Raw genomic sequence first — 27,634 nt, 5'->3', positions numbered from 1 at the left:
CAGAAGTGTGCATGCACACGAAAGCTCATACCAATGACAAACTTAGTTGGTCTCTAAGGTGCTACTGGAAGAATTTTTTTTTAATTTTTTAATTTAATTTTAATTGTTCATTTTAAATTCCTTTAAAATCAAGGAGAGAAGACAGGTATTCAATTTAAGCTGCAAGTCCACTCTTCAGAGTCAAGTATATCCAAGCTCTATGGTGAGCAGGGCACCTGACACCACACACATCCCTGTTCTGGATATCTCTTTTTAAGAGGAGAAATGACCGCTAGGAGGAGCACAGAGAGTAGAAATGCTATTGTGCATCTGCAGCAGCCCAATTGCCTTCAAATGCCCCAGCTGCAACAAAACATGTCTCACCTACATTGGTCTCTACAGCCACAGCAAGCACTGCAACCTTCCAACAGCTTGACCTCACCCTGAAAGGTGCATTCCTCCATTATCTCCCAAGACAGACGGATGCCAATCATCTCCCAAGCAGCAGGAGAGACTCCTACATTTTCTTATCTTCTTCATATCTGACCCAAATCAGACATTACTCTGCCCCTCTCTCAAGCCGTTCATACATTCCAGAAGAGGGACAAGATAAGGGAGGTAAGGGATGTCGTTCGCAAATAATGGCTGGTTAGCTATTCAACCTGGAAGTGCCACATAGCTTTAATCAGGTCATGTGCATGAGAAAGTGTTCATAGAGACCCAAATCGGTCCAAAGAAGAGAGAATGAAACTTATTGTAGTTTAATTATAGTTTTCCTAAAGGAAAAGAAAAAAGGGGGGAGGCAGGGCTTTTCTAAATATTGTAAGAGATTGTTTATTGGGAAATAAATCATTTAGCCTAATATTTTAATTATTTGAAACATCTCATAGAAAGACATACAAGAGCAGTGAAATGACCCAGATATTTAAGAAAAAATTAAAAATGTGTGATACTAACAGAACTCATCAAATGAAACCTCCTTGGGCATTATTAGCTTTCCATCAGGTTATGTGGTTGTCAGCAAACAGCAGACCTTTTGTGAAAAATGTTATTTATTTGCAAAGAAAGGGGAATACTGTAGACAGGGTAGGCAAATAATTTTAGAAGGAAATGTTTTGGAGAACAATAACCCATTACCACTCTATTCCTGTGACTGTAATCTGTTTTAAGTGAATTTTAAATTGTTGTAACCCTCCCTCGGACCTGCTGGTGAAGGACGAGTAGTAATTTGCATAGAAGATGGGACTATTGAGGAAAGAACTTAAACCGCAAATGTCTTTATTCCATGTGTTTCATCACAGGTTTTTCTGGTGTGTATGTTATACCATTTTCTCCACCTCACCGCAAAATGGAGCTGTATTGGAATAGGCCAGATGTCTGTGGCTTGCTCCCTCAGGTGATAATGTGTGAACAAGGCCTACGGCTGCTTTCAAATGTCACATGCATTTCATGTCAAAGAGCTGAAATCACGTCACTGGGAAGTGTGGTAATTTCACAACCTAAGATCAACCGTGTTGAATCAGGCCAAAGACTGGTCTTGCCTATCATCCTGCACTCACAGTGGCCAACCAAATGCCTATGTAGGTGCTCTCAATCAGGGCCTGAGTGCAACAACACTTCCTCCACTTGTATAGTTTCATTTTCAACCTATTTCCCAATAACCCTTTATAATAACTGAATAAATACATCCAATAACCCATGGAATTCACCTTTTTTCACCTAGTAGTCAAGCTTCACACTTTCAAATAGTATTCTTTCATTCAAGATTAACACAGTTGCCATAAGTACCAGTAGTTGTCCCATTCTAAGAACAGATATTGCAGGTTCTATTGCAGTTTACTTTAGGCTGTGCTTTCAGGGTGCCAGGCCTAAGGCCTAGTTGAAGAGGAATGTTTTTCACCTGGAGCCTAAAAATATATAATGAAGATCCAGATGAGTGCATGCCACAACATGGAGCCACTACAGAGAAGGCCCGTTTTCATGTTGTCACCCTTGGGACCTCACATGGAGGAGGCACACAAAGAAGGGCCTCAGATGATGAACACAGAGTCCAGGTCTGTTTATATGGGGAGAGGCGCTACTTGGGGTATTGCAGCGCTAAGCCATTTTAAGGCTTCATAGGTCAAGACCAGCACTTTGAATTGGGCCTGGAAGCTAATTGGCAGCAAATGCATTCAGGCCAGAATCACTGTAATATGTTCAAACTGTCTTGCCCCAGAGTGAGCAACCTGATGACCAATTCCTCACCACCTGAAGTTTCTGAACCATCTTCAGAAGCAGCCTACGTATAACACATCACAGTAATCCAGGCTACAGGTTACCAGAGCATAGACAACAGAAGTTAGGTTATCCCTGTCCAGATACGGATGTAGCTGGGCCACCAGCTGAAACTGATGGAAGATATTCTGCACCACCAAGGCCACCTGAGCCTCAAGTGACAGCAAAGGATCCAAAAGTAGCACAAAGCTATGTACCTGCTCCTTCAGAAGAAGTGTAACCCCATCAAGAGCATGTAGAGATCTACACTGAAAAGTTTCCACGCCTCAAATATCCAAACTAATACATGGGTGGTGGCAAAAAATAGGCAGGAAGAGACATGCAGAGGACCAGGGCCAAAGGAGTGACCCCACAACCTCTTTCTACACATTTTACCCTTTTCTATATGTGAATAACATGGGGCACAAATCTGAGGTCCAGGTGAATTATGGAAATACAGTCTCAGGATAGCTACTTATGTAGACAAATCCAAATTGCATTGAAAGGTAAAAGATACAATGTCTGAAATAACCTTAAATTTGGTCAAACATGAGTTTGACTAAACTGCGGGAGGCAGTGGAAGACAGGAGTGCCTGGCATGCTATGGTCCATGGGGTCGCGAAGAGTCAGACACGACTAAATGACTAAACAACAACAACAACAATTTAGTTCTGATTTGAAACTAAATCAGTCCTATCTGACAATTTTCTGCCTTATCCTGTCTTGTCAGGATTGCCAAACTTTACAACCCCAACTTCACTTTGATTCAGTCTCTTATTTAGTTCCCAAACCACAACCCCTGGACTAAGGGCAGGAAAAAATAGAACAGTGATGCGCAGGATCAAAATTATATTCTTATTTGTACTCTCTCATAAACTCAGGGCCAGCATTTTTTCTGACAGATGACTTATTTTTCCAGTCTTGGGAATACCCATCAGATTAATTGTTTGACAGAATTTTCCTGCCTTTTCTTTCTCAGAAGGTGTAGATTTTTCAAATGCCTGTTACATGCCACTATGGAATTTCCCATGAGTGGTAGTTAATTGTACTTTGGTTTGCTGGCCTTTTGTTTGAGAGGTACATTTCCCCAAGAGCTGACTCAGTTGGAACAGAAAAATCACCACGGAGAGGCGACGTCTTGACAGTCAAAACAAATACACATTTTATCTTTAAGGAACTTTGGCAGAAGTATAACCTTTGATATTATAATAAGACCACACCCTTGCTTCAGTTAGGCATTTCCTGGATATATTTTTTTCCCATTAAAACACTTAGAATGAAATATTTGGGAAACTATTCACAAGTCTTTTAAAAGTAGTGTGTTTATTTCTCAGGGGTGAGCGGAGAGTTCTCGCACATTTGCCATATTTTAATTTGCAAAGCGATAGGTGAGAGAGGAAGAAGCTGAAGTTGTTTAACAGAGAGATCTATTAGCAAGCTGAATAATCTGAGAGCAAGTCTCAGTACTCAATATATATACATATATATAATAGGTGTGTAAGTGATCTGCCTCAAAAGAATAATTAAGCTGTAGAGTTGGAAAGGACCCCAAGGGTCTCATCTAGTCCAACCCGTTGCTCACAGCTGTCCCTGGGTGGGCTTGAACCACCAACCTTCTGGTTAACAGCCAGATGCACTGTCCCACTGCACTACCATCAAAGTAGTTCTGAGGATGCTGAAATAAATGTTAATGAAGATACAGGGTTACATAAGCTTCTGTGGAGCACACTCTGGATGCTTAAGCCACAATACATTTGCTGGTCTGAAAGGTGTGATAACAGAATGATCCTAACTTGAGGGAGCAGATTTGTCACTACATTTGAAGCCCTGTTAGCTTCTGCTGGCCAGGGTGGAAGATGTGGAGGGGGCACTTCTTTGGTGGTTGGGTTGTTCCAGGACACTGACATTTCTACCTCCTGGAATATGAGAAAATGATAATAGAATGCCTTTGCAAGCAAAGAGGACCGGAGTTATGTTGTAAAGGACCTTATTTTGGGATTAATTCATTGATACACTTTGATTGTAAATTAGATTATCTTCCCCATCACAGGCATTGCACAATTGTCACATAAGTGGATTGTTAATGTCAAGGGGGGGGGGAATCTGAATCTAAACAAGTGGCTACAATGCAGCCTGACAATCTTGCAAAAATATACGTGCATGCATAATATGAAATGCACGGCAGGGAATAGCGCTGATTCTACAAGGCTAACAAATGAAGTTCAATATCCCACTGTACTCAAAGAAGAGTCCTTATAGCTTTAAAACTGGAGAACATCCCTGCAGGATATCAGCATTGCTCACCACCAACAACAATCTTTTCTGCCATTTATCCTCTAGGCCAGTGGTTCCCAACAGGTGGTCCGGGGACCCCCAGGGGTCCGCGAGCTATGCCAGAGGGGTCCGCAAGATGCTATTAGAATAAAAAATATATTAAATATATTTCGTATAACAGATTTTTTGTTTTGGCCGCTTCCTGCATGAGCAGAGTCTAGCGCAAAACTAGAATTAGATAGAGGCAGTAGTTCTGCTGTATGCCGTTAGGTGGCGCTTTACAAACACTACTGTTTTGCAAAGAGGCAGTGCGCACATTCTACTAACGCTCACCTCCCCAAGATGCTTTGCGCGTGTCGGCTTCATTTGTGCGCTACTGCGCAGGTACCCTGTCTTCTCCATTCCCCTCCCTCCTCCCTGGCATGCACTGCCTCTTTGCAAAACAGTAGTGTTTGTAAACAAAGCAAGCATTTTCTTCCATGTGTTTCATGAAAAACAAATATAGGAATCGGCTCGACATGCGGTTGGATTTCAGAGTGAAAGTTTCAAGTTTGGAACCTAATCTTTCAGAAATAATGGACTCAAAGGACAGATTTAACTTATCTCATTAAGAACTGAAAATTAAAACTAACTGTATACTGATGTAGTCTCTGTTGTAACTGTAAAAAACGTATAAATATAAAATATAAAAAGACTCTTAATTTGGCTCTCACTTTTTAATTTTAGGATTAGGAATTAATGGGGGACCTTGTCACAATAGCGGCTCAATGAGGGGTCCTCGATAAAATTTTGTTGGGAACCCCTGCTCTAGGCAACAACTATTACACACTCTAAATGTGGAGACTACACTATCAGCCTCAGTCTGCTCTCAGCCAATCCCCACTTGCCTGCTTTCTTATTACAACCAGACCAAGGGCATGACACTGTCACTTTCCCCCTCCGACTAAGGAGTCTCAGAACTCAGCAGGGAGGAGGATGGGGACAAATCTAGAATTAGTTGGCTCTGTCACTCATTGGCAATGGTGCCACCTATTTCAGCTCCTTGCAATCTGTTCCACCAGCTTCGATGGACTTCAGTCACTGCTATGGGACACTCTAACCCTATTCAGTGCAGGCTTCAACCAACCAAGTACCACTTCGTAAGTGCATTGATGCCAAGGCCATCTTGGAAAAAACCACTGATATTATTGTCCTTCGGGTAGGTATAATCTCTTTGCAGAAAGCAACATCTTCTGTTGAAGCACAGATCATTAAGAATCATATCAAGTTCATATGTCCGGGCTCATATTTGTTTTGCTTATCTTGCTTGCTCCTGTTTTTTTGCATGTGATACAATGTAACTCAGATGCAAATCTTGATTTGGTACAGAGGCAACAGAGCCTTCTTACCCCATCTGGAATGCAGCTTTTGGTATGATATACAGAGGGAGGTTGGCAATGGCAAGAGAGAAAAATTATGCATATGAACATATTTTCATGCAAAGCAATTTTTAGCACATTTAAATGCAGCGCCAAAGGGGGGCAATTCCAGATACTTGAACCAATCTGAGATGCCCAAGGATAAGTATCCCTCTTGGCCCACCAATTAAAAAGGATGCAGTTATTCAAAATCACACACAAAAATATAGAAAAAAAGGAGAGGGGAGGAAGTAGAAGATGCAATATGGTCCACCAGAAAATATCAGATTTATTTGTGAAAGTTATTCATAGCCTTTGCTACGTTAGGCACGGCAGATGTACGAGTGTTATGTTTGTTTATTTGCAATGGGAGTCCTGAGCTCAACAACATGGAATCTATTTTTGATACATAAAGTGAAAAGTTAAGGGTGTTGCTTCTTTCTAATTTTTTTAATGCTCCTGGTGAGGATGAAACAGGGAGCTGTCTCCATCTTCAGTGCCCCTCAATTGCTGCAGTATAATAATAACACAGGTTGTGCCCTCAGCTGCAAGAATTAAAAAGTGGAAAGAAAGAATGTTATTATCTAATAATTTTTCAAAATGTGTGCAGGGCACTAAAGATATACACCTAAGAAATTCTGATGAGCTTATTATTATTTTTCCCAAGCACCATAGATTCTGAAAAATTAAAGCTGAAGTTGTCACGCTGATGCTAATGAATGTAATGAAATGGTAGACATTGTTGCAAAAAATTTTTTTACAAAGAACAAAACGTAACATTCTCAACTTTCGGTTCTTAGAATGGAAGCTTTAAAGGGAAGCTGACACATTTCCAAATTATTGGATATTTTCATGGGTGTTGACTCACACGTGAGTATAAAATTTGGACAGTAAAGCCACAGAAGAAATACTTTCAGTTATTGAACAAATGGAAAATAAAACAGATGTAAAAGACTGTTTGCAAATGTTGTTTAAATTTCAAAGAAGGGCACAGCCAGAATCAAGAGGACCATGGAGAGAACTATAGCAATGCTGTGGAGCTTTTGACATAGCTGCCAAGTTATCCCCTTTTTTAAGGGATTTTCCCTTATGCTGAATAGGCTTCCTCACGAGAAAAGGGAAAACTTGGCAGCTATGGCTTTTGAACATATTCATTCCAAAAGTAGCCTCCCTCTTCCAACCACACTATCCAATAAACTCAAAACTCTGGACAAATGGGGGTGGGGTGGAGGGTAAGACTATGTGATTACCATTTAAGAAATAAATAATTCACTAAAGTTGAACTCCTATACACATTTACCTGGAAGTCCTATATACATTTCTTTTAATTAGACATGTGTAGGATTGTGTTGTAAATTGTATTGCACCACTACTGCTTTTTGAAGGAAGTGGTTTGTATAGCGGATGAAAACATTCAGTCATCTTGAGATGTCTTTTCACATAAGCATCAAAATCTACTTCATATATTTCTGCATCCATGTTCCATTTTTACACATCATCATCAGATCTGCAATTCTATGGCATTTCCAGAAGTTTTTTTTAAAAAACCTAGAATAAAACTTTAAGGATGTATATGTATTTTTTAAATGATAATGATTAATACATGTGAAGAGACACATGTCATGGTGATTGTATTCTTCCACATCAATTAACTAGGCAAAAACATCTGAAACTAAAGGAAGCTACTGTTTCCAGTATGAAGACCAGAAAAAGTGAATGAACTCAAATACTACATACCGGTAGTTCCAAAAGTATTCCCTCTAAAATTATAAGGAAGTAAAGCTGTATTTGAAGTGTGCGTTTTAGATGTACCGTATTTCATACAAAATGTTTTCATGCATGCTGTAAAAGTGATCTGCTATCTGATCTTGGACATTTGTGTGGATATTACATATACATATACTGTACATATACATATACATTCACATCACATTCACAGAATGTGGACATCGCCTGATTCCTAGACTGAGACTGACTTATCAATAAAATCTCAACATAAAGTATCTCCCAATTTCCAGTCTATTCTTGCTTGTCTCTTCCTGCTAACTGCTTGTCTGCATTTTATGATAATGAGGTGCACCTGTACCAGTTAAAGTCTTTGCATGCTTAATTGACATTGCTTGTTGCTGGCACTATGCATGCTACCAAGGTGCACTTAAACTAATTAATTAACAAAATAAACCAACCAAGCAGATAGTTCGTGAGAACGACAGCTGTTTGACTGAATGTTTTAGTGTGGGGGGGGGGGCTGGGGTTGTGTCTAGTGGCCTCCAGTGGCCACATATTTGGCATTTAAGGAAAACGGGGCATACATATATATCAAAGCTCTTCCACACAGGCAAGAACCCTGAACAACCAGGATTCAACTTTGCACAAAATGGTGCTATGTATGAGTCCCTACATTCAAAGCCCCTATTTCCTACTAATTTTGAATGGGCAACTGCCATTGGTCTGTTGGTGCTTTGGCTAGCAGGCCTGTTCCTCACTGGACATAGTCACTGAATGCGTACAGGGATTACTGGAACAGCCCTCCACCTGTCACTGTCTCTGCCTCTGGTTGTCACTGACCTTTCTGCTTCCCACCCTATCAGTCCCAATGAGCACCAGCCACCATTGTCTGTCTGCTTAGGCTTCCAAAGTTACCCTTGGCTTAAAATAAATAAATAAATGGGGAAAGTCATGCATATGACTGACTGCATGCCATGTGCTAGTTTGAGCTTGAGTTATGATCCAGTTTCAGAATTTTCTTCTACCGTTAACTCATTCGAGCTATCGACAATATAGCTTAATTTACAGGGTTGCTATAAAGGTAAAGGGACCCCTGACCATTAGGTCCAGTCGTGCCTGACTCTGGGATTGTGGCGCTCATCTCGCATTATTGGCCGAGGGAGCCGGCGTACAGCTTCCAGGTCATGTGGCCAGCATGACAAAGCCGCTTCTGGCGAACTAGAGCAGTGCACGGAAATGCCGTTTACCTTCCTGCTTGGAGCGGTACCTATTTATCTACTTGCACTTTGATGTGCTTTCGAACTGCTAAGTTGGCAAGAGCTGGGACCGAGCAATGGGAGCTCACTCCGTCACAGGGATTCGAACTGCCGACCTTCTGATCGGCAAGCCCTAGGCTCTGTGGTTTAACCCACAGCGCCACCTGTGCCCCCACAGGGGGGTTGCTATAAGGACTAGTATATCAAGCTATAGGAGAAGGGGACGACAGAGGATGAGATGGTTGGACAGTGTTCTCAAAGCTATGAACATGAGTTTGACCAAACTGCGGGAGACAGTGGAAGACAGGAGTGCCTGGCGTGCTATGGTCCATGGGGTCACGAAGAGTCGGACACGACTAAACGACTAAACAACAAACAACAACTATATCAAGCTATGTGAACAATTATCGTCTTATATATATTCACTCAGAAGTAAGACCCACAGAGTTTGATGGTACTTATTCCTAAGTGTGTGAATATAGGATTGCAACCTTAAAGTGGTGTATGCAACATATAATTATTGTACCAGACTCATGTGACACCTCATAAGGAATACAATATGTACTTCTAAGTAACTTCCAGCTTCCTCCTTTAGTGGATTCTCTCTCTGGTGAGTGAGAAAAACAGGTAACTAACTGATTCTTAGTATAAGACGGCATAAAATGAATTAAATACTAGATAAATGTAAGCTGTATCACTTTGGCAGTGCTCTAGAACTCAGTAGCTATTACGCTAGGCCAGGCATCCCCAAACTGCGGCCCTCCAGATGTTTTGGCCTACAACTCCCATGATCCCTAGCTAACAGGACCAGTGGTTGGGGAAGATGGGAATTGTAGTCCAAAACATCTGGAGGGCCGAAGTTTGGGGATGCCTGCTCTAGGCAATAGAGAAAGCCTATTATGTAAAGGTATCCCAAGAGATATTCTTTTGCAGCAAGCAGGTTCTAGCTACAACTTCTTGAGTTACTTATCCTAATGGCACCCATTATCACATCAGAAACACTGCCATCATGGACCACCCTAGGTGGGCAGGAACCTGGGGCTTTAACATATACACCTGTTTTCTGAAGCATCTGTAGGATACAACCTGTCCAGAGCTTGTTATAATCACCACATTTCTCTGAAGCTTTAAGGAAATGTGAATTTCACAGGAATGTTTTTTCCTCAGCATGATTTTTTCCTGTGTAAAAAGACCCCACTCACAGTAGAAAACTATGAATGCTTTCCACAATCTGGCAAGCATTTCTGCACAAGCATGAGGTGCTGCCTTTCTAAAAGAGGACAGCCAACGCTCTCTTCAAGCAGCCAACACTAAAATATCTGCCTCACTCGCTAAAGAGAAACAGAAAAATTGAGTAAAGTGGCTTAGCCAAGTCCCCCCCCCTCCCTCCCAGGATATGTAGTGGTTGAACAGCAAAATGCCAGAACCAAGCATGTAAACAAGTCAGATTTGATTATCTATGAGTGAGTTCCTGTAGAATTCATTTTGTTTTGCTCTTTGATTTGCATGACTGATAAATTAAGGAATTGTGCCATGTTTTGGTATGTGAAAGTGCAAATATGTATATGATTCCCTCAGCTCTATGGAACTGGCATACAGTTATAAAACAACACCTCTTCTTAAAGGGCATTTCTGCTTAAGTGTTGTCACTTAGTGGTATGGCTTATTGGAATGCCCACAGCTTCTTCCCATAGCACATCCAACCAACATGTCACCCTTTCAAGTTCCTCTTGTTTCTCTTTAAAATTAAAATAGACAATTCATCAGGGGTGGAGATTCTATCAGATTTGTTTACTTCAAAAACTCTTGTTTGAATTGATATTTTAAATGTAATTTCGAGAATGTTTAAAAGTAAAAGTAAAAAATATCTGGTACACTGCAATTTGTATTTAGACATTTTGGACACTCTGCATTATGTGATTCATATGAGGCAAGTTGCCCTACATTCTCAACAGGGCTGACTCACGAGCAAGAATGCTACAGGCCACAATCCTAGCCTTTTCACATGTTGAACTGTAAACATGTGAATATTAACGCTTTAAACACAGAAGCTCTAAGTTAATTCAAAGCTTTGTTAACTTGAATTTTGCAAGCAAATTTCCTGTGTGTGGGTTGCTATCTATCAGCCTCAATTTTATATGTGGAAAATAGATTAGTGATCAGTTGGCCTGCAGAACTGTATAAAGTGTACATCTAAGTAAACGTAACACCATTTATAAACAGAAGGAAGTGATTGTTTGCACGTCACACTAGTCAGACAAGCCAAGAGACCCATTTAATCTGCAGTTTGACTTATAAGACTGATCCAGAAATTCATGGAGGCCTTGTGTGAATGGACCCCTTTTCCCTCCACTGGATGGAGCACCTCCATACATTGGCCACTCAACACTGCCTTCACCCTTAACGGTAAACAGAGAAGCCCTTGCAGGTTAAAGAGGCTGCAAAGAATAGTTGGATCAGACAACAGAGTTTTAATGCTACGACATGCAGGACAGTACTGTTTTTGTAACCCAAACTGCATTGCCACTAAAATAAGTTTTACTAATTACATCTGAAGCTGCATTTGATATTTATTTCACTTTCCATAGCCGCAGGTTATTCTAAAATATAACAACTACTACACCACTTTACAAAACCTCAACAATAGTCACTCTCTCTATTAAATCAGACATTACCTCATTAAACAACCAGCTTGAGAAGGTGTTAATGTTACTAACTATTTCAAACAGGGCAAGTTGGCAGCTGCTTATTCCCTTATACATTTCAAAAACAGCTTCAAACTCCAGCTGCAAATGACTAATGTTTGTTGCACCTGTAAAAATTCCTTTTGATAATAAAAATAGCACCAACTCCGTGAAGGATTTAATCCCTCTTGGATGACAAAGGATTGTAGAATAAAGAGCCATTTTTATAAGTCTTGACTGCGCATGCTGTTTTCAAATGTTCAGAAATTTAGGTTGTGTTTATTCAATCCAACATCTGTGTACTTTAATCAAATATCAAGAGTGTGCGTCTTGTGCAAGCTGTGACCCACCAAGCTGAGTACAGCCACACACAGTTGCCTTATCAGGGACTTGATGAGCCTCCTGTCGCCTGCATAGGACTAGCTGCCTAAGGTGAGACTGTGTGTAATGCAAGGCTGTTGGGCTGTTCTGTCTTGGTGGGTTACAAGCTGTGCATGTCTGCTATATGTACTATTTTATTTTTATAGTTACACTAAAATATCACTAGAGAAGCCCCTTCCTTGGAAAATATCACATAGTTTGGCACCTCAATCTTAACAGCATTTAAAACTTTAAGAATCTTGTTTTCGCTTCCAAAGCCTGTTTCCTACAGATCATAACCTCAAAGCTGCAAAACTAAACTGCCAGGGAAAATAAGTGATGACATGGCTACTGACCGCCAGATGGCAGCAATGTGTTTTATGAATAATGCAGGATGATAGTGCCATTCAACTTCATTATACATTAAAATTGCAAATTAATAATTACTTTTCGAATGTGAGGAATGTGGTGTGGTTTGTTCGTTTGTGTCTTTTTTTAAGAAAAATAGGAGACGCTAGATTCTTAAAGTGACATGACTGGGTACCTGCCATCTTTCTTTTATACTATGGAAGGGAATAAAATGTTGATTTTTATCCTGCGACCCATTTAGTTGCTTGGGCCTTGCTGCTCTTCTGTGCTTCTGCCCTGACAGAATTACTACTTCATATGTACATTAAACATTGTTAGGCTTAATTTTAGTAACACAGAAATGCCTCAAGCTCAAAAGAAATATTTTACTTCCTGATGGACAAATAACATCTGCAGCTATTAAAGCTGCATTGTAGCTGTCAAAGAAAAAGACAAGTCACATAATTTCTTACATGCAAATTCTCACACAAACACACTTGCACACAACTAGGTACCTTCAAGTTTGTAAATATATCTACACACCCACACCCACCCACATACCCTAGATTTATATATGTCTAGCACCAGCGGATGAAAGGGGTGTTTTTCTATAGTTTATATCAATTTTTACAATGAGAATAGGACAGGGATGTGAAACCTGTGGTTCTGCAGATGTTGTTGGTATCCAAACAGCATAAGCCTCAGCTGGAACAAACAATTACCAGGGATGATGGAATCTGTCATCAAATAACTTCTGGAGTGCCAGAAGTTCCCTATCGCTGGAGTAGGGTCTTTTGAGCTGTGGCATCCTCTTTGTGGAACGCTCTCCTTCAAGAAGTCCACAGGGCTGGTTGGTTCAAGGCTGACCATCTGGAAGTAACCTTGCTTTTTGTCAGGCTGCGGGATTGAAGTGAGCCTATAAGTAAACACTGACTTTTTGTCTTGGTATTCTTTTCAAATCATCTAGTTACTTATAAAATGAGGTAATCTACTACCTGGCACCCACAATTAGCTGGTGTGTGTGTGTGTGTGTGTGTGTGTAATTAAAAATCACTGAGTTTGTGCCGTAGGCAGATTTGAAATGAAAATGTTTTCCTCTGAGCTCAGCTGTGAACTGTGTTTACAGAGTGGGTCAAAAGAAACGGTGAGGATCTCCAAAAGTGATGCCCAGTCTGTCCTTCATGTGTAGAAGAAATAATTGTTTCCCAGACACATCTCAATGTCTTATTCCATAATCGCTCTTTCTGCTTTTTTCAATGAGGAATGTTAATCCTGTCATGAAAACGTGACTTAGATATTTTACTTTTATATTCTACTATTATTGTGCATGCAAATCAAGGTTTTAAGCAGGGCTGGCCCACCCATGAGACAAGGTGAGGTGACCGCCTCAGGCGACAGGATCCATGGGAGCAGCAGATCCCAATGTATATATTTCCTTCCCCCTTGTTCCTGACGTAGATCTTCACTCACCCCTTCTTCCCTGGTGGGGAGGGGGTACCATTTTGTGGTTCGCCTCAGGCACCAAAATGTCTTGGACCAGCACTGGTTCTAAGTGTGTTCTGCTGCTGTGTTCCCTGTCACTGGGGAAAGTTTTGAAAAGTTCTGGAAAATGTCACTGCCACCAACCACAGATGGGATAAGGTTCTTAAGCACAGTAAACATCATTTGCCTTTGCTATGTTTTTTTAAAAAATATTCCCCAGCCCAATTACCATATATTTCTCAAAACTGATGAATTGCTTCAGCCGTTTGTCTGCCTTTTATCCTACCCTAACTAAAGCTGTCAGATAGTTTTCTATTTGCGTCACCCTGATGGACAGGCAGATGGCATGAACGGATTCATTAGCTTTTACATGTACTAAATAAGTCAAAAGCATTTTGGACCCAAATGTCCTCTTTTTCAGGTGCAAAGCACATGAAAATGTGTCTTAGGCAAGGCCAGTAACATGTCCACTAACATCTGGGGAAATTCATGAGAAACTTTGTTTCTGGCCATTTCCCATTTGCAACTTAAAACTGGTTAAATGGGCAGAAGTGGTTGAGGCAGTTTCCTACCTAGAGATAATAGAAATGGTGCATGGTTCTAAGAGAAAGCAAGCAATAAACCTGTGCATGGCGGCTCATTTCAGCACCCAGAAACTTATGTGTATGAATAACTAATTGCTGACCCCAAGCAATATTCAGCTCGCCTTGGAATGTCCATTACAACACTCCATGCCCCTGGTAGCAATTGGCACTGATGTAGGTAGCATTCCATGTGATTAGGCTGATCCAGATAGTAAGATCAATGCAAATTATATTCCCTGCTACATAACGTGCTGTGATTCAGAAGCATTTTTCAGAAATCTCTAGTTAGAGTAACTGACATTGGAATCATCTCGGGCTTTCTAATCCCACAGGAAATGGACAACACTCATTTTATGCACCACTTCATTGTTTGGTATTAGGATTCATACCTGCTACCACTTTTTCTGATTCAGCAAGAACCAATTGTAATCTTTATAAGGATGCTATGCTTTGAGATCATCTGGTCTGCCTGGGCTAATGAGCACCGGTGCCCCAATCTAACTGGTGCTACAGAGCAACTAAGATCAGACAAATAAGCTCCCTTCGCCTGAGAATTGTCCCAGTAGCATAAAGGGTAAGGCAAGGTGCTTGGGCCCTGCTGTCAGATTCCATGGTTTGAGTCCTCTTGGGCCTTATAATCCACCTAGAAAGAGGCAATGGACTCATCCTTTCTCCACTGCAATAACTGATGGGAAATGGTTATAATGCAAAATTTAAAATAACTTTTCTACTAAAGCTCTCAGCTTCTGTTGCTTGATATCAGCTGGGCTGCACATAAAGATGCAATACTCAGCCACTTTAAAGCAGTTCATGTGTCATTAGAGAACATTCAATTGACTGATCAGTTGGATATTCTCTGGGGCATATCTCTTTGCTAATATACCATGCATTCTATTCTAAATACATTCCCTCTCACCTCCAAAAAGCAATATTGCTATCCCTCCAAACCATGTGGAAGAACCTACTCAGGCAATGGATTCCGCTGCCCCAAGGGTTTTTACGTTGTTATATAGTCAGCTTAATAAATGTGCCTTAAATTCCAAGCCTCGGCCGTTGCAGCACATTCCATACAGATTTCATCCTCTCTCTTGAAACTAGTCTTGAAATTGCTTCCTTCTCTCTTAATGGGAATACAATTCGACATCTAGGTAACAGAACTGCATAACAGTCCCTGGTCTTGTATACTTTTCACTCTAGTATTCCACTTTGCCATAATAAATAGTAGTAAATCGTACATAAACTTCATGCAAGTGTTTCAAGATGGCCAATGACCCTGGTATTCCTCTTTAACCGACAGACAGGTTTTCCTAAGATTTTGTTCAAGACTTCTCTTTTAAGCAGAAGCTTTTAAACTGTGCTGTAGTGAACTTGTCCAAATCAATAATCCTTTGTTCTGATATATAGCATAATAGAGTCAGCTAACAGGTGCAAGACTGGCTCACTTACTATCTATATGCTCTGTGACAGTATATAAGGCAGTTTCCTATGTTTCTATGAAGCATCTGGACTACTATGTGTGGTTCTGACCAGCCAATCACTGCTGGAAAAGGTTCAGAAAAGCTAACCTTCAAAACAATCTATACATGGAATATAACCTAGTATCTTCTCAAGTGAAACAAAATGTCCTGAATGGATTAATAAATAAAATAGGGAATTACTCCAATGGTCACCAACACAACTCGTCAACACCACCTATCATTCACATACAACTATGTATCCTAGTATATTGGGTTAGACCTGTGAATGGAATGGCACCTCTTGATCCAACCCTGTCTTTTGGATCCAATCCAGCATATATCATAAACAGAATTTATGCTACTAATTCTCAGGCAAAAGATTGTATATAAGGTATCGTCCTTGGGTAAGGAATGCCTTGTATCATTGTTCTGTACACTGCAAAGCACACTGTTGGTTCTAAAGAAATGTTTAGTGTAGCAGAAACTTGTAAGCAGACATGATGATACCAAAGGCCAACCAGGTCAGGCATAGGCTGAAGATCCCAGAGGCTCAGAAAGCCCCCTACTGGCACTGCACTTGCAACCTGGCACTCACCATCCTCCTGACTGAGCTTCTAAAATTAGTTCTGTGCTAGGAAGGCGATACTATCCTGCCCAATACATCTATAACATGCACTATCTGGAACATAGGGATTGTATAGACCTACAGTACCTTTAGGGCTAAGACTACTAATAGGCCCTGCTCTAGTTGATGGGATGGCAGCGGGCATTGGTGTCACTGTACCAAGGACCCCTGAAATCTTGTGTTAGCCCTGTTTGTAAGCAACATCCCCCAGTCCACTTGGATAGTCTTCAAGTGAATTGATGCCAAGGTGAAACATATTCAGCACTTTTCTCCCCCACCGTCCTATTAGAATGCTAAATTCAGAATATGCTGATTGACTTTTACGTTGCAGGAAACAAACAGCAAGACTTAAATAGGAGGAAAAGCTAAGCTGTTTCAGAAGAAAGTTGTGCCACAAGCATGAAACACTGAACCTTGAGGTGATTTTTAGAAAACTAATCTAGTTACTAATGCTTCGGTAACCATATTAGCACTGACTGCAAAACACTCCGTTGTGTCACTACTTTCTTCAGCAGCAGCTCCCATCAAGCTGTACCTATCCAACGTAAAATTGGAGTTGATAAAGGAGAAAGGACGATAGGGCAATTGGAGACACAGTTTCAGTTGCTGACTGACAACACTGCCATCCCTTAACATGGTTTTATTTAGTTATTACAACCATCTCTCTGTAAATGACACTTAGGATTATTTAAGATTATGTTGTAATCCTTTTAATCCCTACTGCTTTAAATTTCAGGCTCAACACCAAAGAGCAAACTAGCACTTAGCGGAAATGTTTAAAGCATGTGATTTGAACATAAATCTTCTTTTATTCACAACTCTTCTGATGAAGACCTAGTGTAATGTGTCAGTTTGCCAGGGAGACGGAGATGATACCCAGCTGCAAATTGCACCGTGTGCTCGTAGGATCCTGTGAAACTGCTTCAAATAACTTTCTGCTTTCATGTTCTCCTTTGTCAAGAAAATTAAGCATTCACAATACAATAGGTCTTGATAAATACTTCAAGGTGTGGCAGAGGACCACAATGGCATTGAATAATGACACAACAACAACAACAACAACAACAACAACAACAACAACAAAGCAATGCCTGACATCCCATGAAGGGGCTTGCATCCCATTTGCTTCTACCAGTAGGAAACCTGGTACAGAATGGCTGCTTACCATCTTGCCGGCAAGCGGCGGTTTCAGCCCAACACAGTGCCTCCTGTCTCCCCCGGGTGTGCAGTGCCATTTTAGATTGTTTCCCTGCTGCCACGGAGGCTCACGAGTTCCCGCCAAACTCATCCTTCAAATGAACCAATCCATGGCAGCCCTGGGACACTGTTCAGCCCAGACACTGAGGTCCAGCGCCGAGGGCCTTCTCGGTAGTGCTGTGGAACGCCCTCCCTTCAGATGTGAAGGCAATAAGCAACTATCTTACTTTTCAAAGACATCTGAAGGCAGCCCTGTTTAGGGAAGTTTTTAATGTTTAATGCTGTATTGTGTTTTTAATATTTGGTTGGGAGCCACCCAGAGTGGCTGGGGAAACCCAGCCAGATGGGCGGGGTTTAAATATTATTATTATTATTATTATTATTATTATTATTATTATTATTAGGGGTGGGGCATGGCCATCTACTTAGCCCAGCCGACCACTCAGCACAGCATCTAGTCGGCTAGGAGCGACACCCAATGCTTGCAAGCTAGTTGTTTTTTTAGCAGGTGCTTACATACAAATCTAGCCAAATTATGAGGGAAGTATATGAGAAGGCGTCAAGGAATTCTAAGTGGGTTCACCCTCATGGGAGCAGCCCCTTGAAGCTGGCCCTGACAACTGAGGCAGCAATCTCCTGTGCATAGGATGATGCTGTAAGGCTGAAATCTACATCACTGTTACGCATAAGGCAGTACCTTTGTGATCAATGGAGAGTAATCAACTAAATAGTTGTGATAGCCCAATAGGATTTACTCTCCATCCACCCACACATTGCGCCATCTCCAAAAACAGATGGGTATGAGAGAAAAGGAGAATGTTTCATTGCACATTGTGCTGGTAGAACATCTTGCTTCGCACTATGTTGAATATAGCCCAACTTCTTTAGCACCAGCCTATAAGCATCACTATAAAACTTTCTTTACATTTATTAAAATTATCTGACTTTTGAAGAAATGCATAGCCTATTGAGCTGGCTCTAAGAGTTGCAGAGTTGTTGCTTTTTTACCTCCCCATCCCTGTGCTGTCTTTGCTCTGGAATGAACCTGTCATTAAAGCCCTAAGAAATAATAAAAATAAACAGGCAAATTCCACTCAGTTGGGAATATAGCTTATGTAAGCAGCGTGTGAAAGTTCTGTTTACAGGAGTTCACTAGGTCAAGGATCCCAGTCTTAAACCCAAAACAAATTACCTACCAACTTTTAAAAACAAATTGAACATGGCACATTAATCAGCAAATCAACAGGTTCTCAAGGGTTTTAGCCGATTCAATCATCAAGACACTTTAGGCCGGGGGGGGGGGACGGGACAGGAAAGAGTGAATAAAATGCTATATGTTCCAATTGCCTTAACGAGGTACAAGCATTGCCATGGCACACTCTATACTATGCATGGAAAGGAACTCTGGTTCATTTAGTTTTTTGCTTTGTTTTTAATGATGAAATTGCCAAATAATGATAGGGCAATAATAAACCATCTCCTACCTGGAAAACATTCTTTTTGCTAGACTTGTCTTTAGTCCATTCGATGTGAGCTCCACACAAGTCCACCCATTCAGGTTTATACCCTGCTTTCTGTTGGCAAAAAATGAGAATCAGTTATAGCAAACTTTATCAGATAAAATCAGAAAAGACTGGCTAGGGAAACTGCTATCATCCGAATACCCCAGTACAAATTTCCATATACAGTATGAGCCTACTCCTAATATCAGGATTAGAAACACTTCCACTTCCTGAGGAAGAGACTACTAGAAAAAATGAATGCTGCTACCTTAAGAATTCAATTATCTATGCAGTTTGTTTCTAAAAGCTTAGTGGTGGTGTGCCAGGCTGTGCCTACTCAGTGGGACAGTTGAGGTAAGGAACAGCCACTATTATGGGCTATTACAGTGGTGCCTCGCTAGATGAATTTCATTCGTTCCACGGGTCAATTCTTATAACGAAAAATTCGTCTAGCGAATCCCATAGTAATGCATTTATTTTTATTTATTTATTTATTTGCCCATAGGAACGCATTAATTGAATTTCAATGCATTCCTATGGGAAACCGCGATTCGCTAGACGAATTTTTCACAAAACGAATTCGTCTAGCGAGGCAACCTCCGCTCGAAAAATATCTTCGTTAAGTGAAAAATTCATCTTACAGGGCATTCGTCTAGCGAGGCACCGCTGTAGTTTATTACCTCAGAACCATTTAGACAATGCCTTTCTGTAAGGCCCTGAACACTTAGGAACAGGTTAGTAGTGCTTTAAAATGAGCTATTGATTTCCCTAGCACTATGAGTTCCTTCTTTGCTGATGGTTTGTTGTTTGTTTTTATGTTAGAAAGGGCTGTAAGTTTCAGTTCCTGAGTGCCAACCCTTTTGAGGGAACTGCTGTCCAGCCGAGGTGAACAAAAAGAGGCCATTTCCCCTCCAACCAGCATAGCAACCAAGCATCAGAAAGGCACAACCTGGAAGATAGAATTTTGACACATATGTAAATAATATTATTTATATAAAATCATATTTATGTACTGCTGTTTGCTGTTTGAAAGTTTTGTCTTTCCCCCCTCTGTATAAGTCCTTTGTTCTGAGTTTCTTCAGAGACCCTTAATTAAAAACATTAAGGATCATGCTTTTTTAGAACAAAAAGAAAGGAAGTTACAGGGCTCCTAGGAATTTTGTTGTCGTTGCTTTTCAGATGCCTTAGTATTACATGAAATTAAAAATCTATTTTCAATTGAACAACTCTAATCTGGTTATTTCAAATCTTTCTTTACACCGATAACACAGAAAAAAAATAATTGGTATTTTAAAGTTAATGGACAGCACATTAGTTACCACAATGAGGTAGGTGGATCACAGTTGTAACAACAGAAGGATAAACTTTGGATCTCCTTTGAAATCTGTCAACTTTGCTGGAATGCATAAGGAAATGCTCTCTCCTTTGATCAAATGATTATTAAACAACCATTAAGTAAGGCTGGGCTGAAATTCTCTACCCCCTTTCCAAGGTCAGTGTATTTTGTGGGGTGGAAATATTTGTAACAGTCATCCCCGCCCTGCAAGGATGTCTCTGAGAAATACACTACATTGCGGTGCAGCACTTTTCCAGTATGGCATTGAGTCCCAAATTAGAGTAGAATGCCTTCAGAGGTTGCTGAAGGAAGCCTATCCACTTGAAGTGGTGGCAAACTCTTTTTTCATTGGGGGGGTGGGGACCAATTGTTCCATGGTGAAACCATCACATGGTTCCACCAGAAGCTAAATTAAGTCCAGTGCTGCTTAGCCCACAAGCAATCACTTCAATTTAGTTGTGTGAACAGAAATTCGCATTGAGGAAGGGCTATAGCTCGGTAGCAGAGCTCATGTTTTGCATGTAGAAGGTCTCCATTTCAGTCCCTATCATCTCCAGGAAGGTCTGGGAAAGACAGATCAAGCTCTGTGTAAGTTGACTAAGGAAACTGCATGCAGAAGCAGCTCAGATGTGCAAAGCACCCTTTGAAAAATGAGATGTTGCCGTTTTATATTGTAACTGACAGTTCTGCATCCTTCCTGCTATCATTGATGATTGAGGCTTCCCACACAACTGCAACAATTAACATATATGACTCCACCTGTTACCCAGCTCCTTGAACCGACCAAAAATCCAGAATGTCTTTGTGTCTCTTATGAATCCTTCTCACTGTCCTTTCTTTAGTATTATCACCTGAATGGACAAAGTAAAGCACCCTCACCTGCCCCAGAGCATCACCAGAATGTTATCTTGAATGTATAAACTAAAGAGAGACACCTGGGCGGGGGGGGGGGGGGTTAATTTGTCAGTATCCAGTATTGAAAAGAACACACACAACCGACGCATTTAAAACATTTTTGTCTTTCCTCTGCTTTATGAAATTCATAGGAATCCTGCACACTTCCTCCAGTAGTGTGAGTAAAAGCTATCATGAGGACTCCCTCCAACACTCGAATGCCCTTGCTTTGGGTTCTTCAGTCAGACCAATTATGTTACATCAAAGCCATTGGAAGGGACTGTGCCTGTAAATTGCTACAAGTGCCTGTTACAATGAAATCTTATTCTCCATGCATATGGATTTGGAAGGCATCTTCACTCAGTTAAATTAGTGTGCAGAAGGGCTAATAACCTGAGGTTAGATACCCTCTGTTCTGAATAAACTATCTGGCGGGAGAGAAATGTATACTGTATAGTGGACTAGAATTTTATGTCAAAACGGAAATGTGTTTAAAAAGACATTTCCCTTATAGAATGTTGCTGACAACTGAATCTGAAGGATACACAGTAGTAGAGTATTTTCATACCATAGTCAAGAGCAATTGATGAAAAAACAGAAGAATACACAATTGAAAGGAAGGCAAAATTCAATGTGTCTGCAATACACATTTCAGAGGCACTGACTGGTCTACAATGCACTTTATTTTATACACCTATGATGTTTAGTAGAGTTGCACACCCGTGCAATGTCAAATGTAGTTCTTCTCTCTCCCCACCCTTGATTATAATTGTACAAGGGGAGAATAGGGATGAGTCCATTGGACCTGCCTCCTCTTGCATGTCCATATCTCTCACTCACACACATATTGGGGCTTAACTTCTCCAGCAGGGAGCCTTTTATACTTAGGTAGGTTCCCTGCATGATAAAGAAACCTCAAAGAGCAAGCTGCTAGGACCTGGCAGTGCAAATGGTATCACAAGCCAGGGCTTAAATGACTCTAGATAGTCCTAATGTACTCATGAGGTTCTGACAGACAACACACTTCAGCCAGATTACGGAGTTTCAATTTAATAATTGATTTAATGACCAGTTTGTAATACTATGGCTCCATTTGGAAGCAACCTTGGTCTATGTGTTGCTTTATCTTGGATACTTGGATATCTTCCGAAATATATAAGGACATTGTTATTTAAAAATGGGTAATGATTAACTCAGTCCAGTTTTGTTTCTTGCCGTTTCCAAATGTAACTGCATATATGAATGGGTATGAAGGTCTATTGGAATGTACTTTTATTTCTCCCTCTATATTGTTGAAATGGAACTGTTGCACTGAAATATTTTGTTTCATTTTTAAAAGCAACGATCAATTTATACCCAGTACTTAATAATCAGGAATTAATGAATTAATACATTCATGGTTTAAGAACATATCCATCTTTGTTATAAATCACATAATTTTCCTGCCCCCAAAAAAGATTGCTGTGTTATTAAATTCATACCACAATGAATAAATATTACATTATTTAATTAATGGTTGAATTCTTCCGTTCTCTAAAGTAAACAATACTTGAAAGTAAAATCAGTAAACAAATAATTTTTAATGAAATCACATGTGTACATTTGCTTCCTTTGCTTCTATCAAAAATTACAGTAGGATGAATGGTTTGCTGCAAACATCACATTAGCTGCATCAGAAACAAATAAGCTTGCCTCCATAGACTCCTTCTGGTAAAGAACTTTTTTTCAGATTGTTAGGCATGAAGGGGGGGGGAGTTCTGAGCAGCTGTACTTTAGCAATGGGATAATTTAGACATTGATGAAATAATATAATGAGTTCATTGTTTTGTGGCAAAGGCTGGATCCTATGATCTGACCATTTTTTATTATCTATTGATTGAACAGTGCCTTCATTTCTATTCCCTTAGAAAATATAATAATAATAATAATAATAATAATAATAATAATAATAATAATAATAATAGCCCAACTGGCCTATTTGCATGCCCAAGCACATTTGTGCATTGACTGGCCCTTTCCCAAGTTTATGTTCCATTTGCGGCTGCTTGTGGTACATAAGAAGCCACTTCTCCAAATACCAAAATTACCAGATTTAACGGGCTGTACCACAAGGACCCAGGTGGCGCTGTGGTTAAACCACTGAGCCTAGGGCTTGCTGATCAGAAGGTCGGTGGTACGAATCCCTGTGACGGGGTGAGCTCCCATTGCTTGGTCCCAGCTCCTGCCAACCTAGCAGTTCGAAATCACGTCAAAATGTAAGTAGATAAATAGGAACCGCTACAGTGGGAAGGTAAACGGCGTTTCCATGTGCTGCTCTGGTTTGCCAGAAGCGGCTTTGTCATTCTTTTTTTTTAAAAAAAAATATTTTTATTAATTTTCCAATTAAAACCAATTATATCACATTCAATATTTCAAATTATACACATATATATATCAATCAAACCGAATGTTATGCCAAATCATCTAAAGAATTTTTTATTTGGGTTCCCATGCTTCAAGAAATTGGGAATTCCTCGCAACCGTCCACTGCCGTCTTTTTTCTAAAGTTCAAATCGTCCTCCAAGTTCATAATAATCCAGATCTTCCCCTTACAGTCACATAGATGTTTTCCACTTTCATCCGATTGTTTCCCAGCTGCTGAGATAAATATCAAACAAAGTTTCACAGATGTTCTTTCTCCTGTGTGAGTTAATCAGTCCAGCCTCCCCATAAATCTTCTTAGTGGAGCTCCCTGTTGCGTCGAAGCAGCTCGAAGCAGCGCCATCTTAAAAAGCTCAAATCACTTTCGTTTTCTCTCATAGCCATGAAGATTTACGATCTTTATAGAATTTACAGCTTTTCCAGGCAGGAGACCCAAACATCAAACCATAAACTCTTGGTAAATTAATGGATCTCCTTGCCCTATAGCTGAACTTAGCTTCAGGTCGCTGCTCCAATTTAAAGTGCGTCACAGCTCATAAATCCTCCGAACGCGTCCAGAACTCCTTCCGTCCGACTAGGGGGGGGCTTTTCTCATCGGCAACTCCACATCTTTAAAAAATATGCTCAGTAACAACAGTTATAAAGTTCAACTCACACAGTCTTTTGCTTCTCTTTCACTCCAAACAAGCCAGGACATCGCGTCCGGGAAGGTACGAGGCAACATATATGAAGAAAAAATAAAACCTCACTTCCCTTATCGCTCCGTCCCCATCAATCCTTCTTCCAGATGCAGTACAATCTTTGACTCCTCTCGCGGCTTTGTCATTCTGGCCACATGACCTGGAAGCTATACGCCGGCTCCCTCGGCCAATAATGCGAGATGAGCGCGCAACCCAAGATTCGGTCACGACTGGACCTAATGGTCAGGGGTCCCTTTACCTTTACTTTACCACAAGGAGGTGCTATTGGAAAGGAAGGTTTGCAGCCTCAATCCATGTTTCCTTCTACATCTGGATTTTGGTTAAGCCCTAAACCTGTTCCTTGGCCTCTTGACAAACTTTTTCGAACCTGCCTTTCTGACCCATGCATTCATGGTGGTGGACAACAACTTCATTGTGAAGCCTTAAAAAGGTTTTCAACATGACTGAGGAAGTTGATCACTTCGGCATCAGTTGCTGGGGTGGGGCTAGTTGCCTTTTGGGGATGAAGATGCTCCTCTGGAGGATCTAGATGAAGACTTTGTTGACTTGGAACATTGTTACTTAGACCTGAGACTGGTAGATTCCCTTGATTTGTTGTTCTGAAAGGAATGATGTGCTGTGGCTTTCTTTTATTTTCACCAAGGAATGAAATCAGACTGTCTGAAAAGCTTACTTCTTGAAATGATAAGCTTGCTATTTGAGACCCTGGGTCCACCTTCCATTGGCATCACTAGTGTGCATTCCACCACAGCATTAGCAGCCAGTCCTAGCAGTCTTCTGGAAGATACTAATTGAAGGGTTGGTCCTAAGAGCCACCAGCAGTTCGTCTACTCCTTAGCAGTTAGCTTTTGCAAAGATTGAGTTACTAAAGAATGCCTGTATGGGCCACAGATTCGGGTTCCTGGGGGCTAACTCAATCTGTCCTTAAGTTCCTTGCCCCTTTTGTTTCTCTGTGGCTGCTGATGATAAGACAGCCACTGGAGTATCCACTAGAGGTAGTTTAAATCAGGGTGCGGAATTGGATTTGGCCAACAGGCCAAATCCCTCATTCCCCCAACTCATGTAGGTCAACTGTGACAGGTGGTTGGAACTACTACAGATCTATGCAAAGGGGGGGGGTTACTCTGTTTGGAGGAACCAGTTCAGATTCAAATCACTTTCTTTGAATGGAACATTTCCCCACTTGGATTTAAACTGCTTCCTCTAAACAAAGCAATTTTCTCCACCATCTCCTGAAGACGTCTCCAATCTGAAAACAACTCCATCAGGACCAAAGTAGTTGCCAATCAGGGGAAAACCACGCAGAAATAAGAGAAGACTTTTGAGGATCATTTTGCCCCTCCAGCCATACTTTGGCACTCAAAACACCAAAATAGATAAACTACGCAGCCCAGTTTTGGACTGCAAAATGAGCACAATTAAGCAACTGGAATGCCATAATGCAGGACTTCTGTGGCCTGTGTTATCAGCTTGATGATCACAAATTGTGATAATTTAGATTGCTGTGCAATCTAAATAATCCAAGGATTTTAGGATCCAAGTAGCAATCTTGAATTCTGAGTACTGGAACTGCAAATTCATAATTAATATGGCAAGTGCTATTTAAGAATATAATGTGAGTCTTATGAACAAACGTGTGACAGTATAACTTCAGGTTCCAATCCATTTTCACTTAATACACATTTTGTTTGAAAATGGAAACATACTATGTTATCACTGCAGCATAAAAGCCTATCATGTTATCAGCAAGAGATATACAACACGTTTTCTCCTTCATTCCCATAATGAACCATTGAAGGAGAAGGAGAAGCTTCCCTATGGCTCACAGTACCAATGGTCAAACTAATAAAAAGCAAGCAAACAAGCAGGGGGCTCCATATCACCTAACATATCTAAATTTATTTATTGTTTCTGACTCCTGTCATATAGTGCACCTTTTTGGTCACCCATCAAACCAATACGGCATGGCAGGTTTGATCAAGCCTTGGGAAGCCATCACAATAGGGCTCTGTCAAACCTGTCCCTGTTCAGTCTATAGTGTCACTAATTTATGGATTTCTCTGTTTTTCCGGAGTCCAGAATAGAGGAGGCTCAATCTCAGCAGCAGCTAGCACTGAAGGGAAACATGCCGCGATTATTTGTAGAACATATCTGTCACATATCTGAAGGCTACAATTGAAGGTCTCCCCTCGAGGAACTTTTCCTCCCCAAAAGTATACTGAATTCTACTTTGAGGTGCATTAACTTTATGAGATAGAGTCATAAGGAATATTCAGGAAATGTTAGCCAGATGTAGAATATGTCACATTTATATGAAGATAAAAATCACTTTGCTAACTTACAGTGTTTTGCTCTTTGGTAACACCCTCTATTAAGGTGCCATTTATAACTACTTTATTATTATTTATGATATGCAAGTCACTTTACAGCAAGCTCAATAGCAACTTAAATTCATGTATTAAAGATGCATACACAGGGTTTAATACAATTTACGTCTTATAATATCCTTTGTAACAGATTCTCATCGCCTCATCTGTTAAGCATTTATTGCTAATGCATTTTATAACATACTTTATAATACATTATTTGAGGAAGTAGTTGCATTTAGAGATCATTTCATAAATAAGAATAAAGCATTTATAACTGGCACCTTAATTTAAAGTGTTACCTCCACATTACTGGAGAGCCACTCACCATCCGTCTCACTTTGCAATTATTTTCAAAAAGCACCTCTTAATAAAAGATATTCTGAGTTCTATTTCGCCTCCTCTCTCATCTGATTAAAAGTTTATTGAGTCATTTTCTTACAGCAGATCTTAGAAGTCGAAGGCTTAATAGTTCTGTGCTCTTTTATGATGCCAAACTTTATGTTCAAAAACATTTCTGAAAAAGAAAAAGGCGTAAGAAAGTGAGCTGCTTACCAGATTGGCCACGGCCGCCTGCTTGGATTCCTTGTAAAATTCTATTTTCTGACCAGTGAGAACAAGCCAAGAAGTCGTCCAGTTTTTCCTTTGAAGAAATAACAACAGTTTTATTGAAAAAGGATCAGTTAAGCAAACACAGATTACTTCGTACAGATTCACTTTGGTAGGCCAAGCACATGTGATGCATCAGGTCTGCATTACTACTGCTGTCCTAGAGAGGGCTGGAGCA

General features: G+C 40.5%; 1 protein-coding gene across 2 annotated transcripts in view; it reads right to left on the bottom strand.

Moving 5' to 3' along the window:
* ARHGAP15 (Rho GTPase activating protein 15) overlaps positions 1–27,634 on the bottom strand; it is a 375,586-nt gene that overhangs the window by 300,128 nt on the left and 47,824 nt on the right. For both annotated transcript variants that reach the window (XM_035130906.2, XM_035130887.2), the window contains exons 5-6: positions 27,403–27,490; positions 19,112–19,201 (exon numbers count right to left, since the gene is read on the bottom strand). In XM_035130906.2, the coding sequence (XP_034986797.2) occupies positions 19,112–19,201; positions 27,403–27,490 (178 nt within the window). The remainder of the gene's footprint in view (positions 1–19,111; positions 19,202–27,402; positions 27,491–27,634) is intronic.

This window comes from Zootoca vivipara, chromosome 1 (assembly GCF_963506605.1).
Source record: "Zootoca vivipara chromosome 1, rZooViv1.1, whole genome shotgun sequence".
NCBI classification, from domain to species: Eukaryota; Metazoa; Chordata; class Lepidosauria; order Squamata; family Lacertidae; genus Zootoca; species Zootoca vivipara.
Note: the sequence above shows the minus strand (reverse complement) of the source record. Positions and strands in the feature narration are given on the sequence as shown.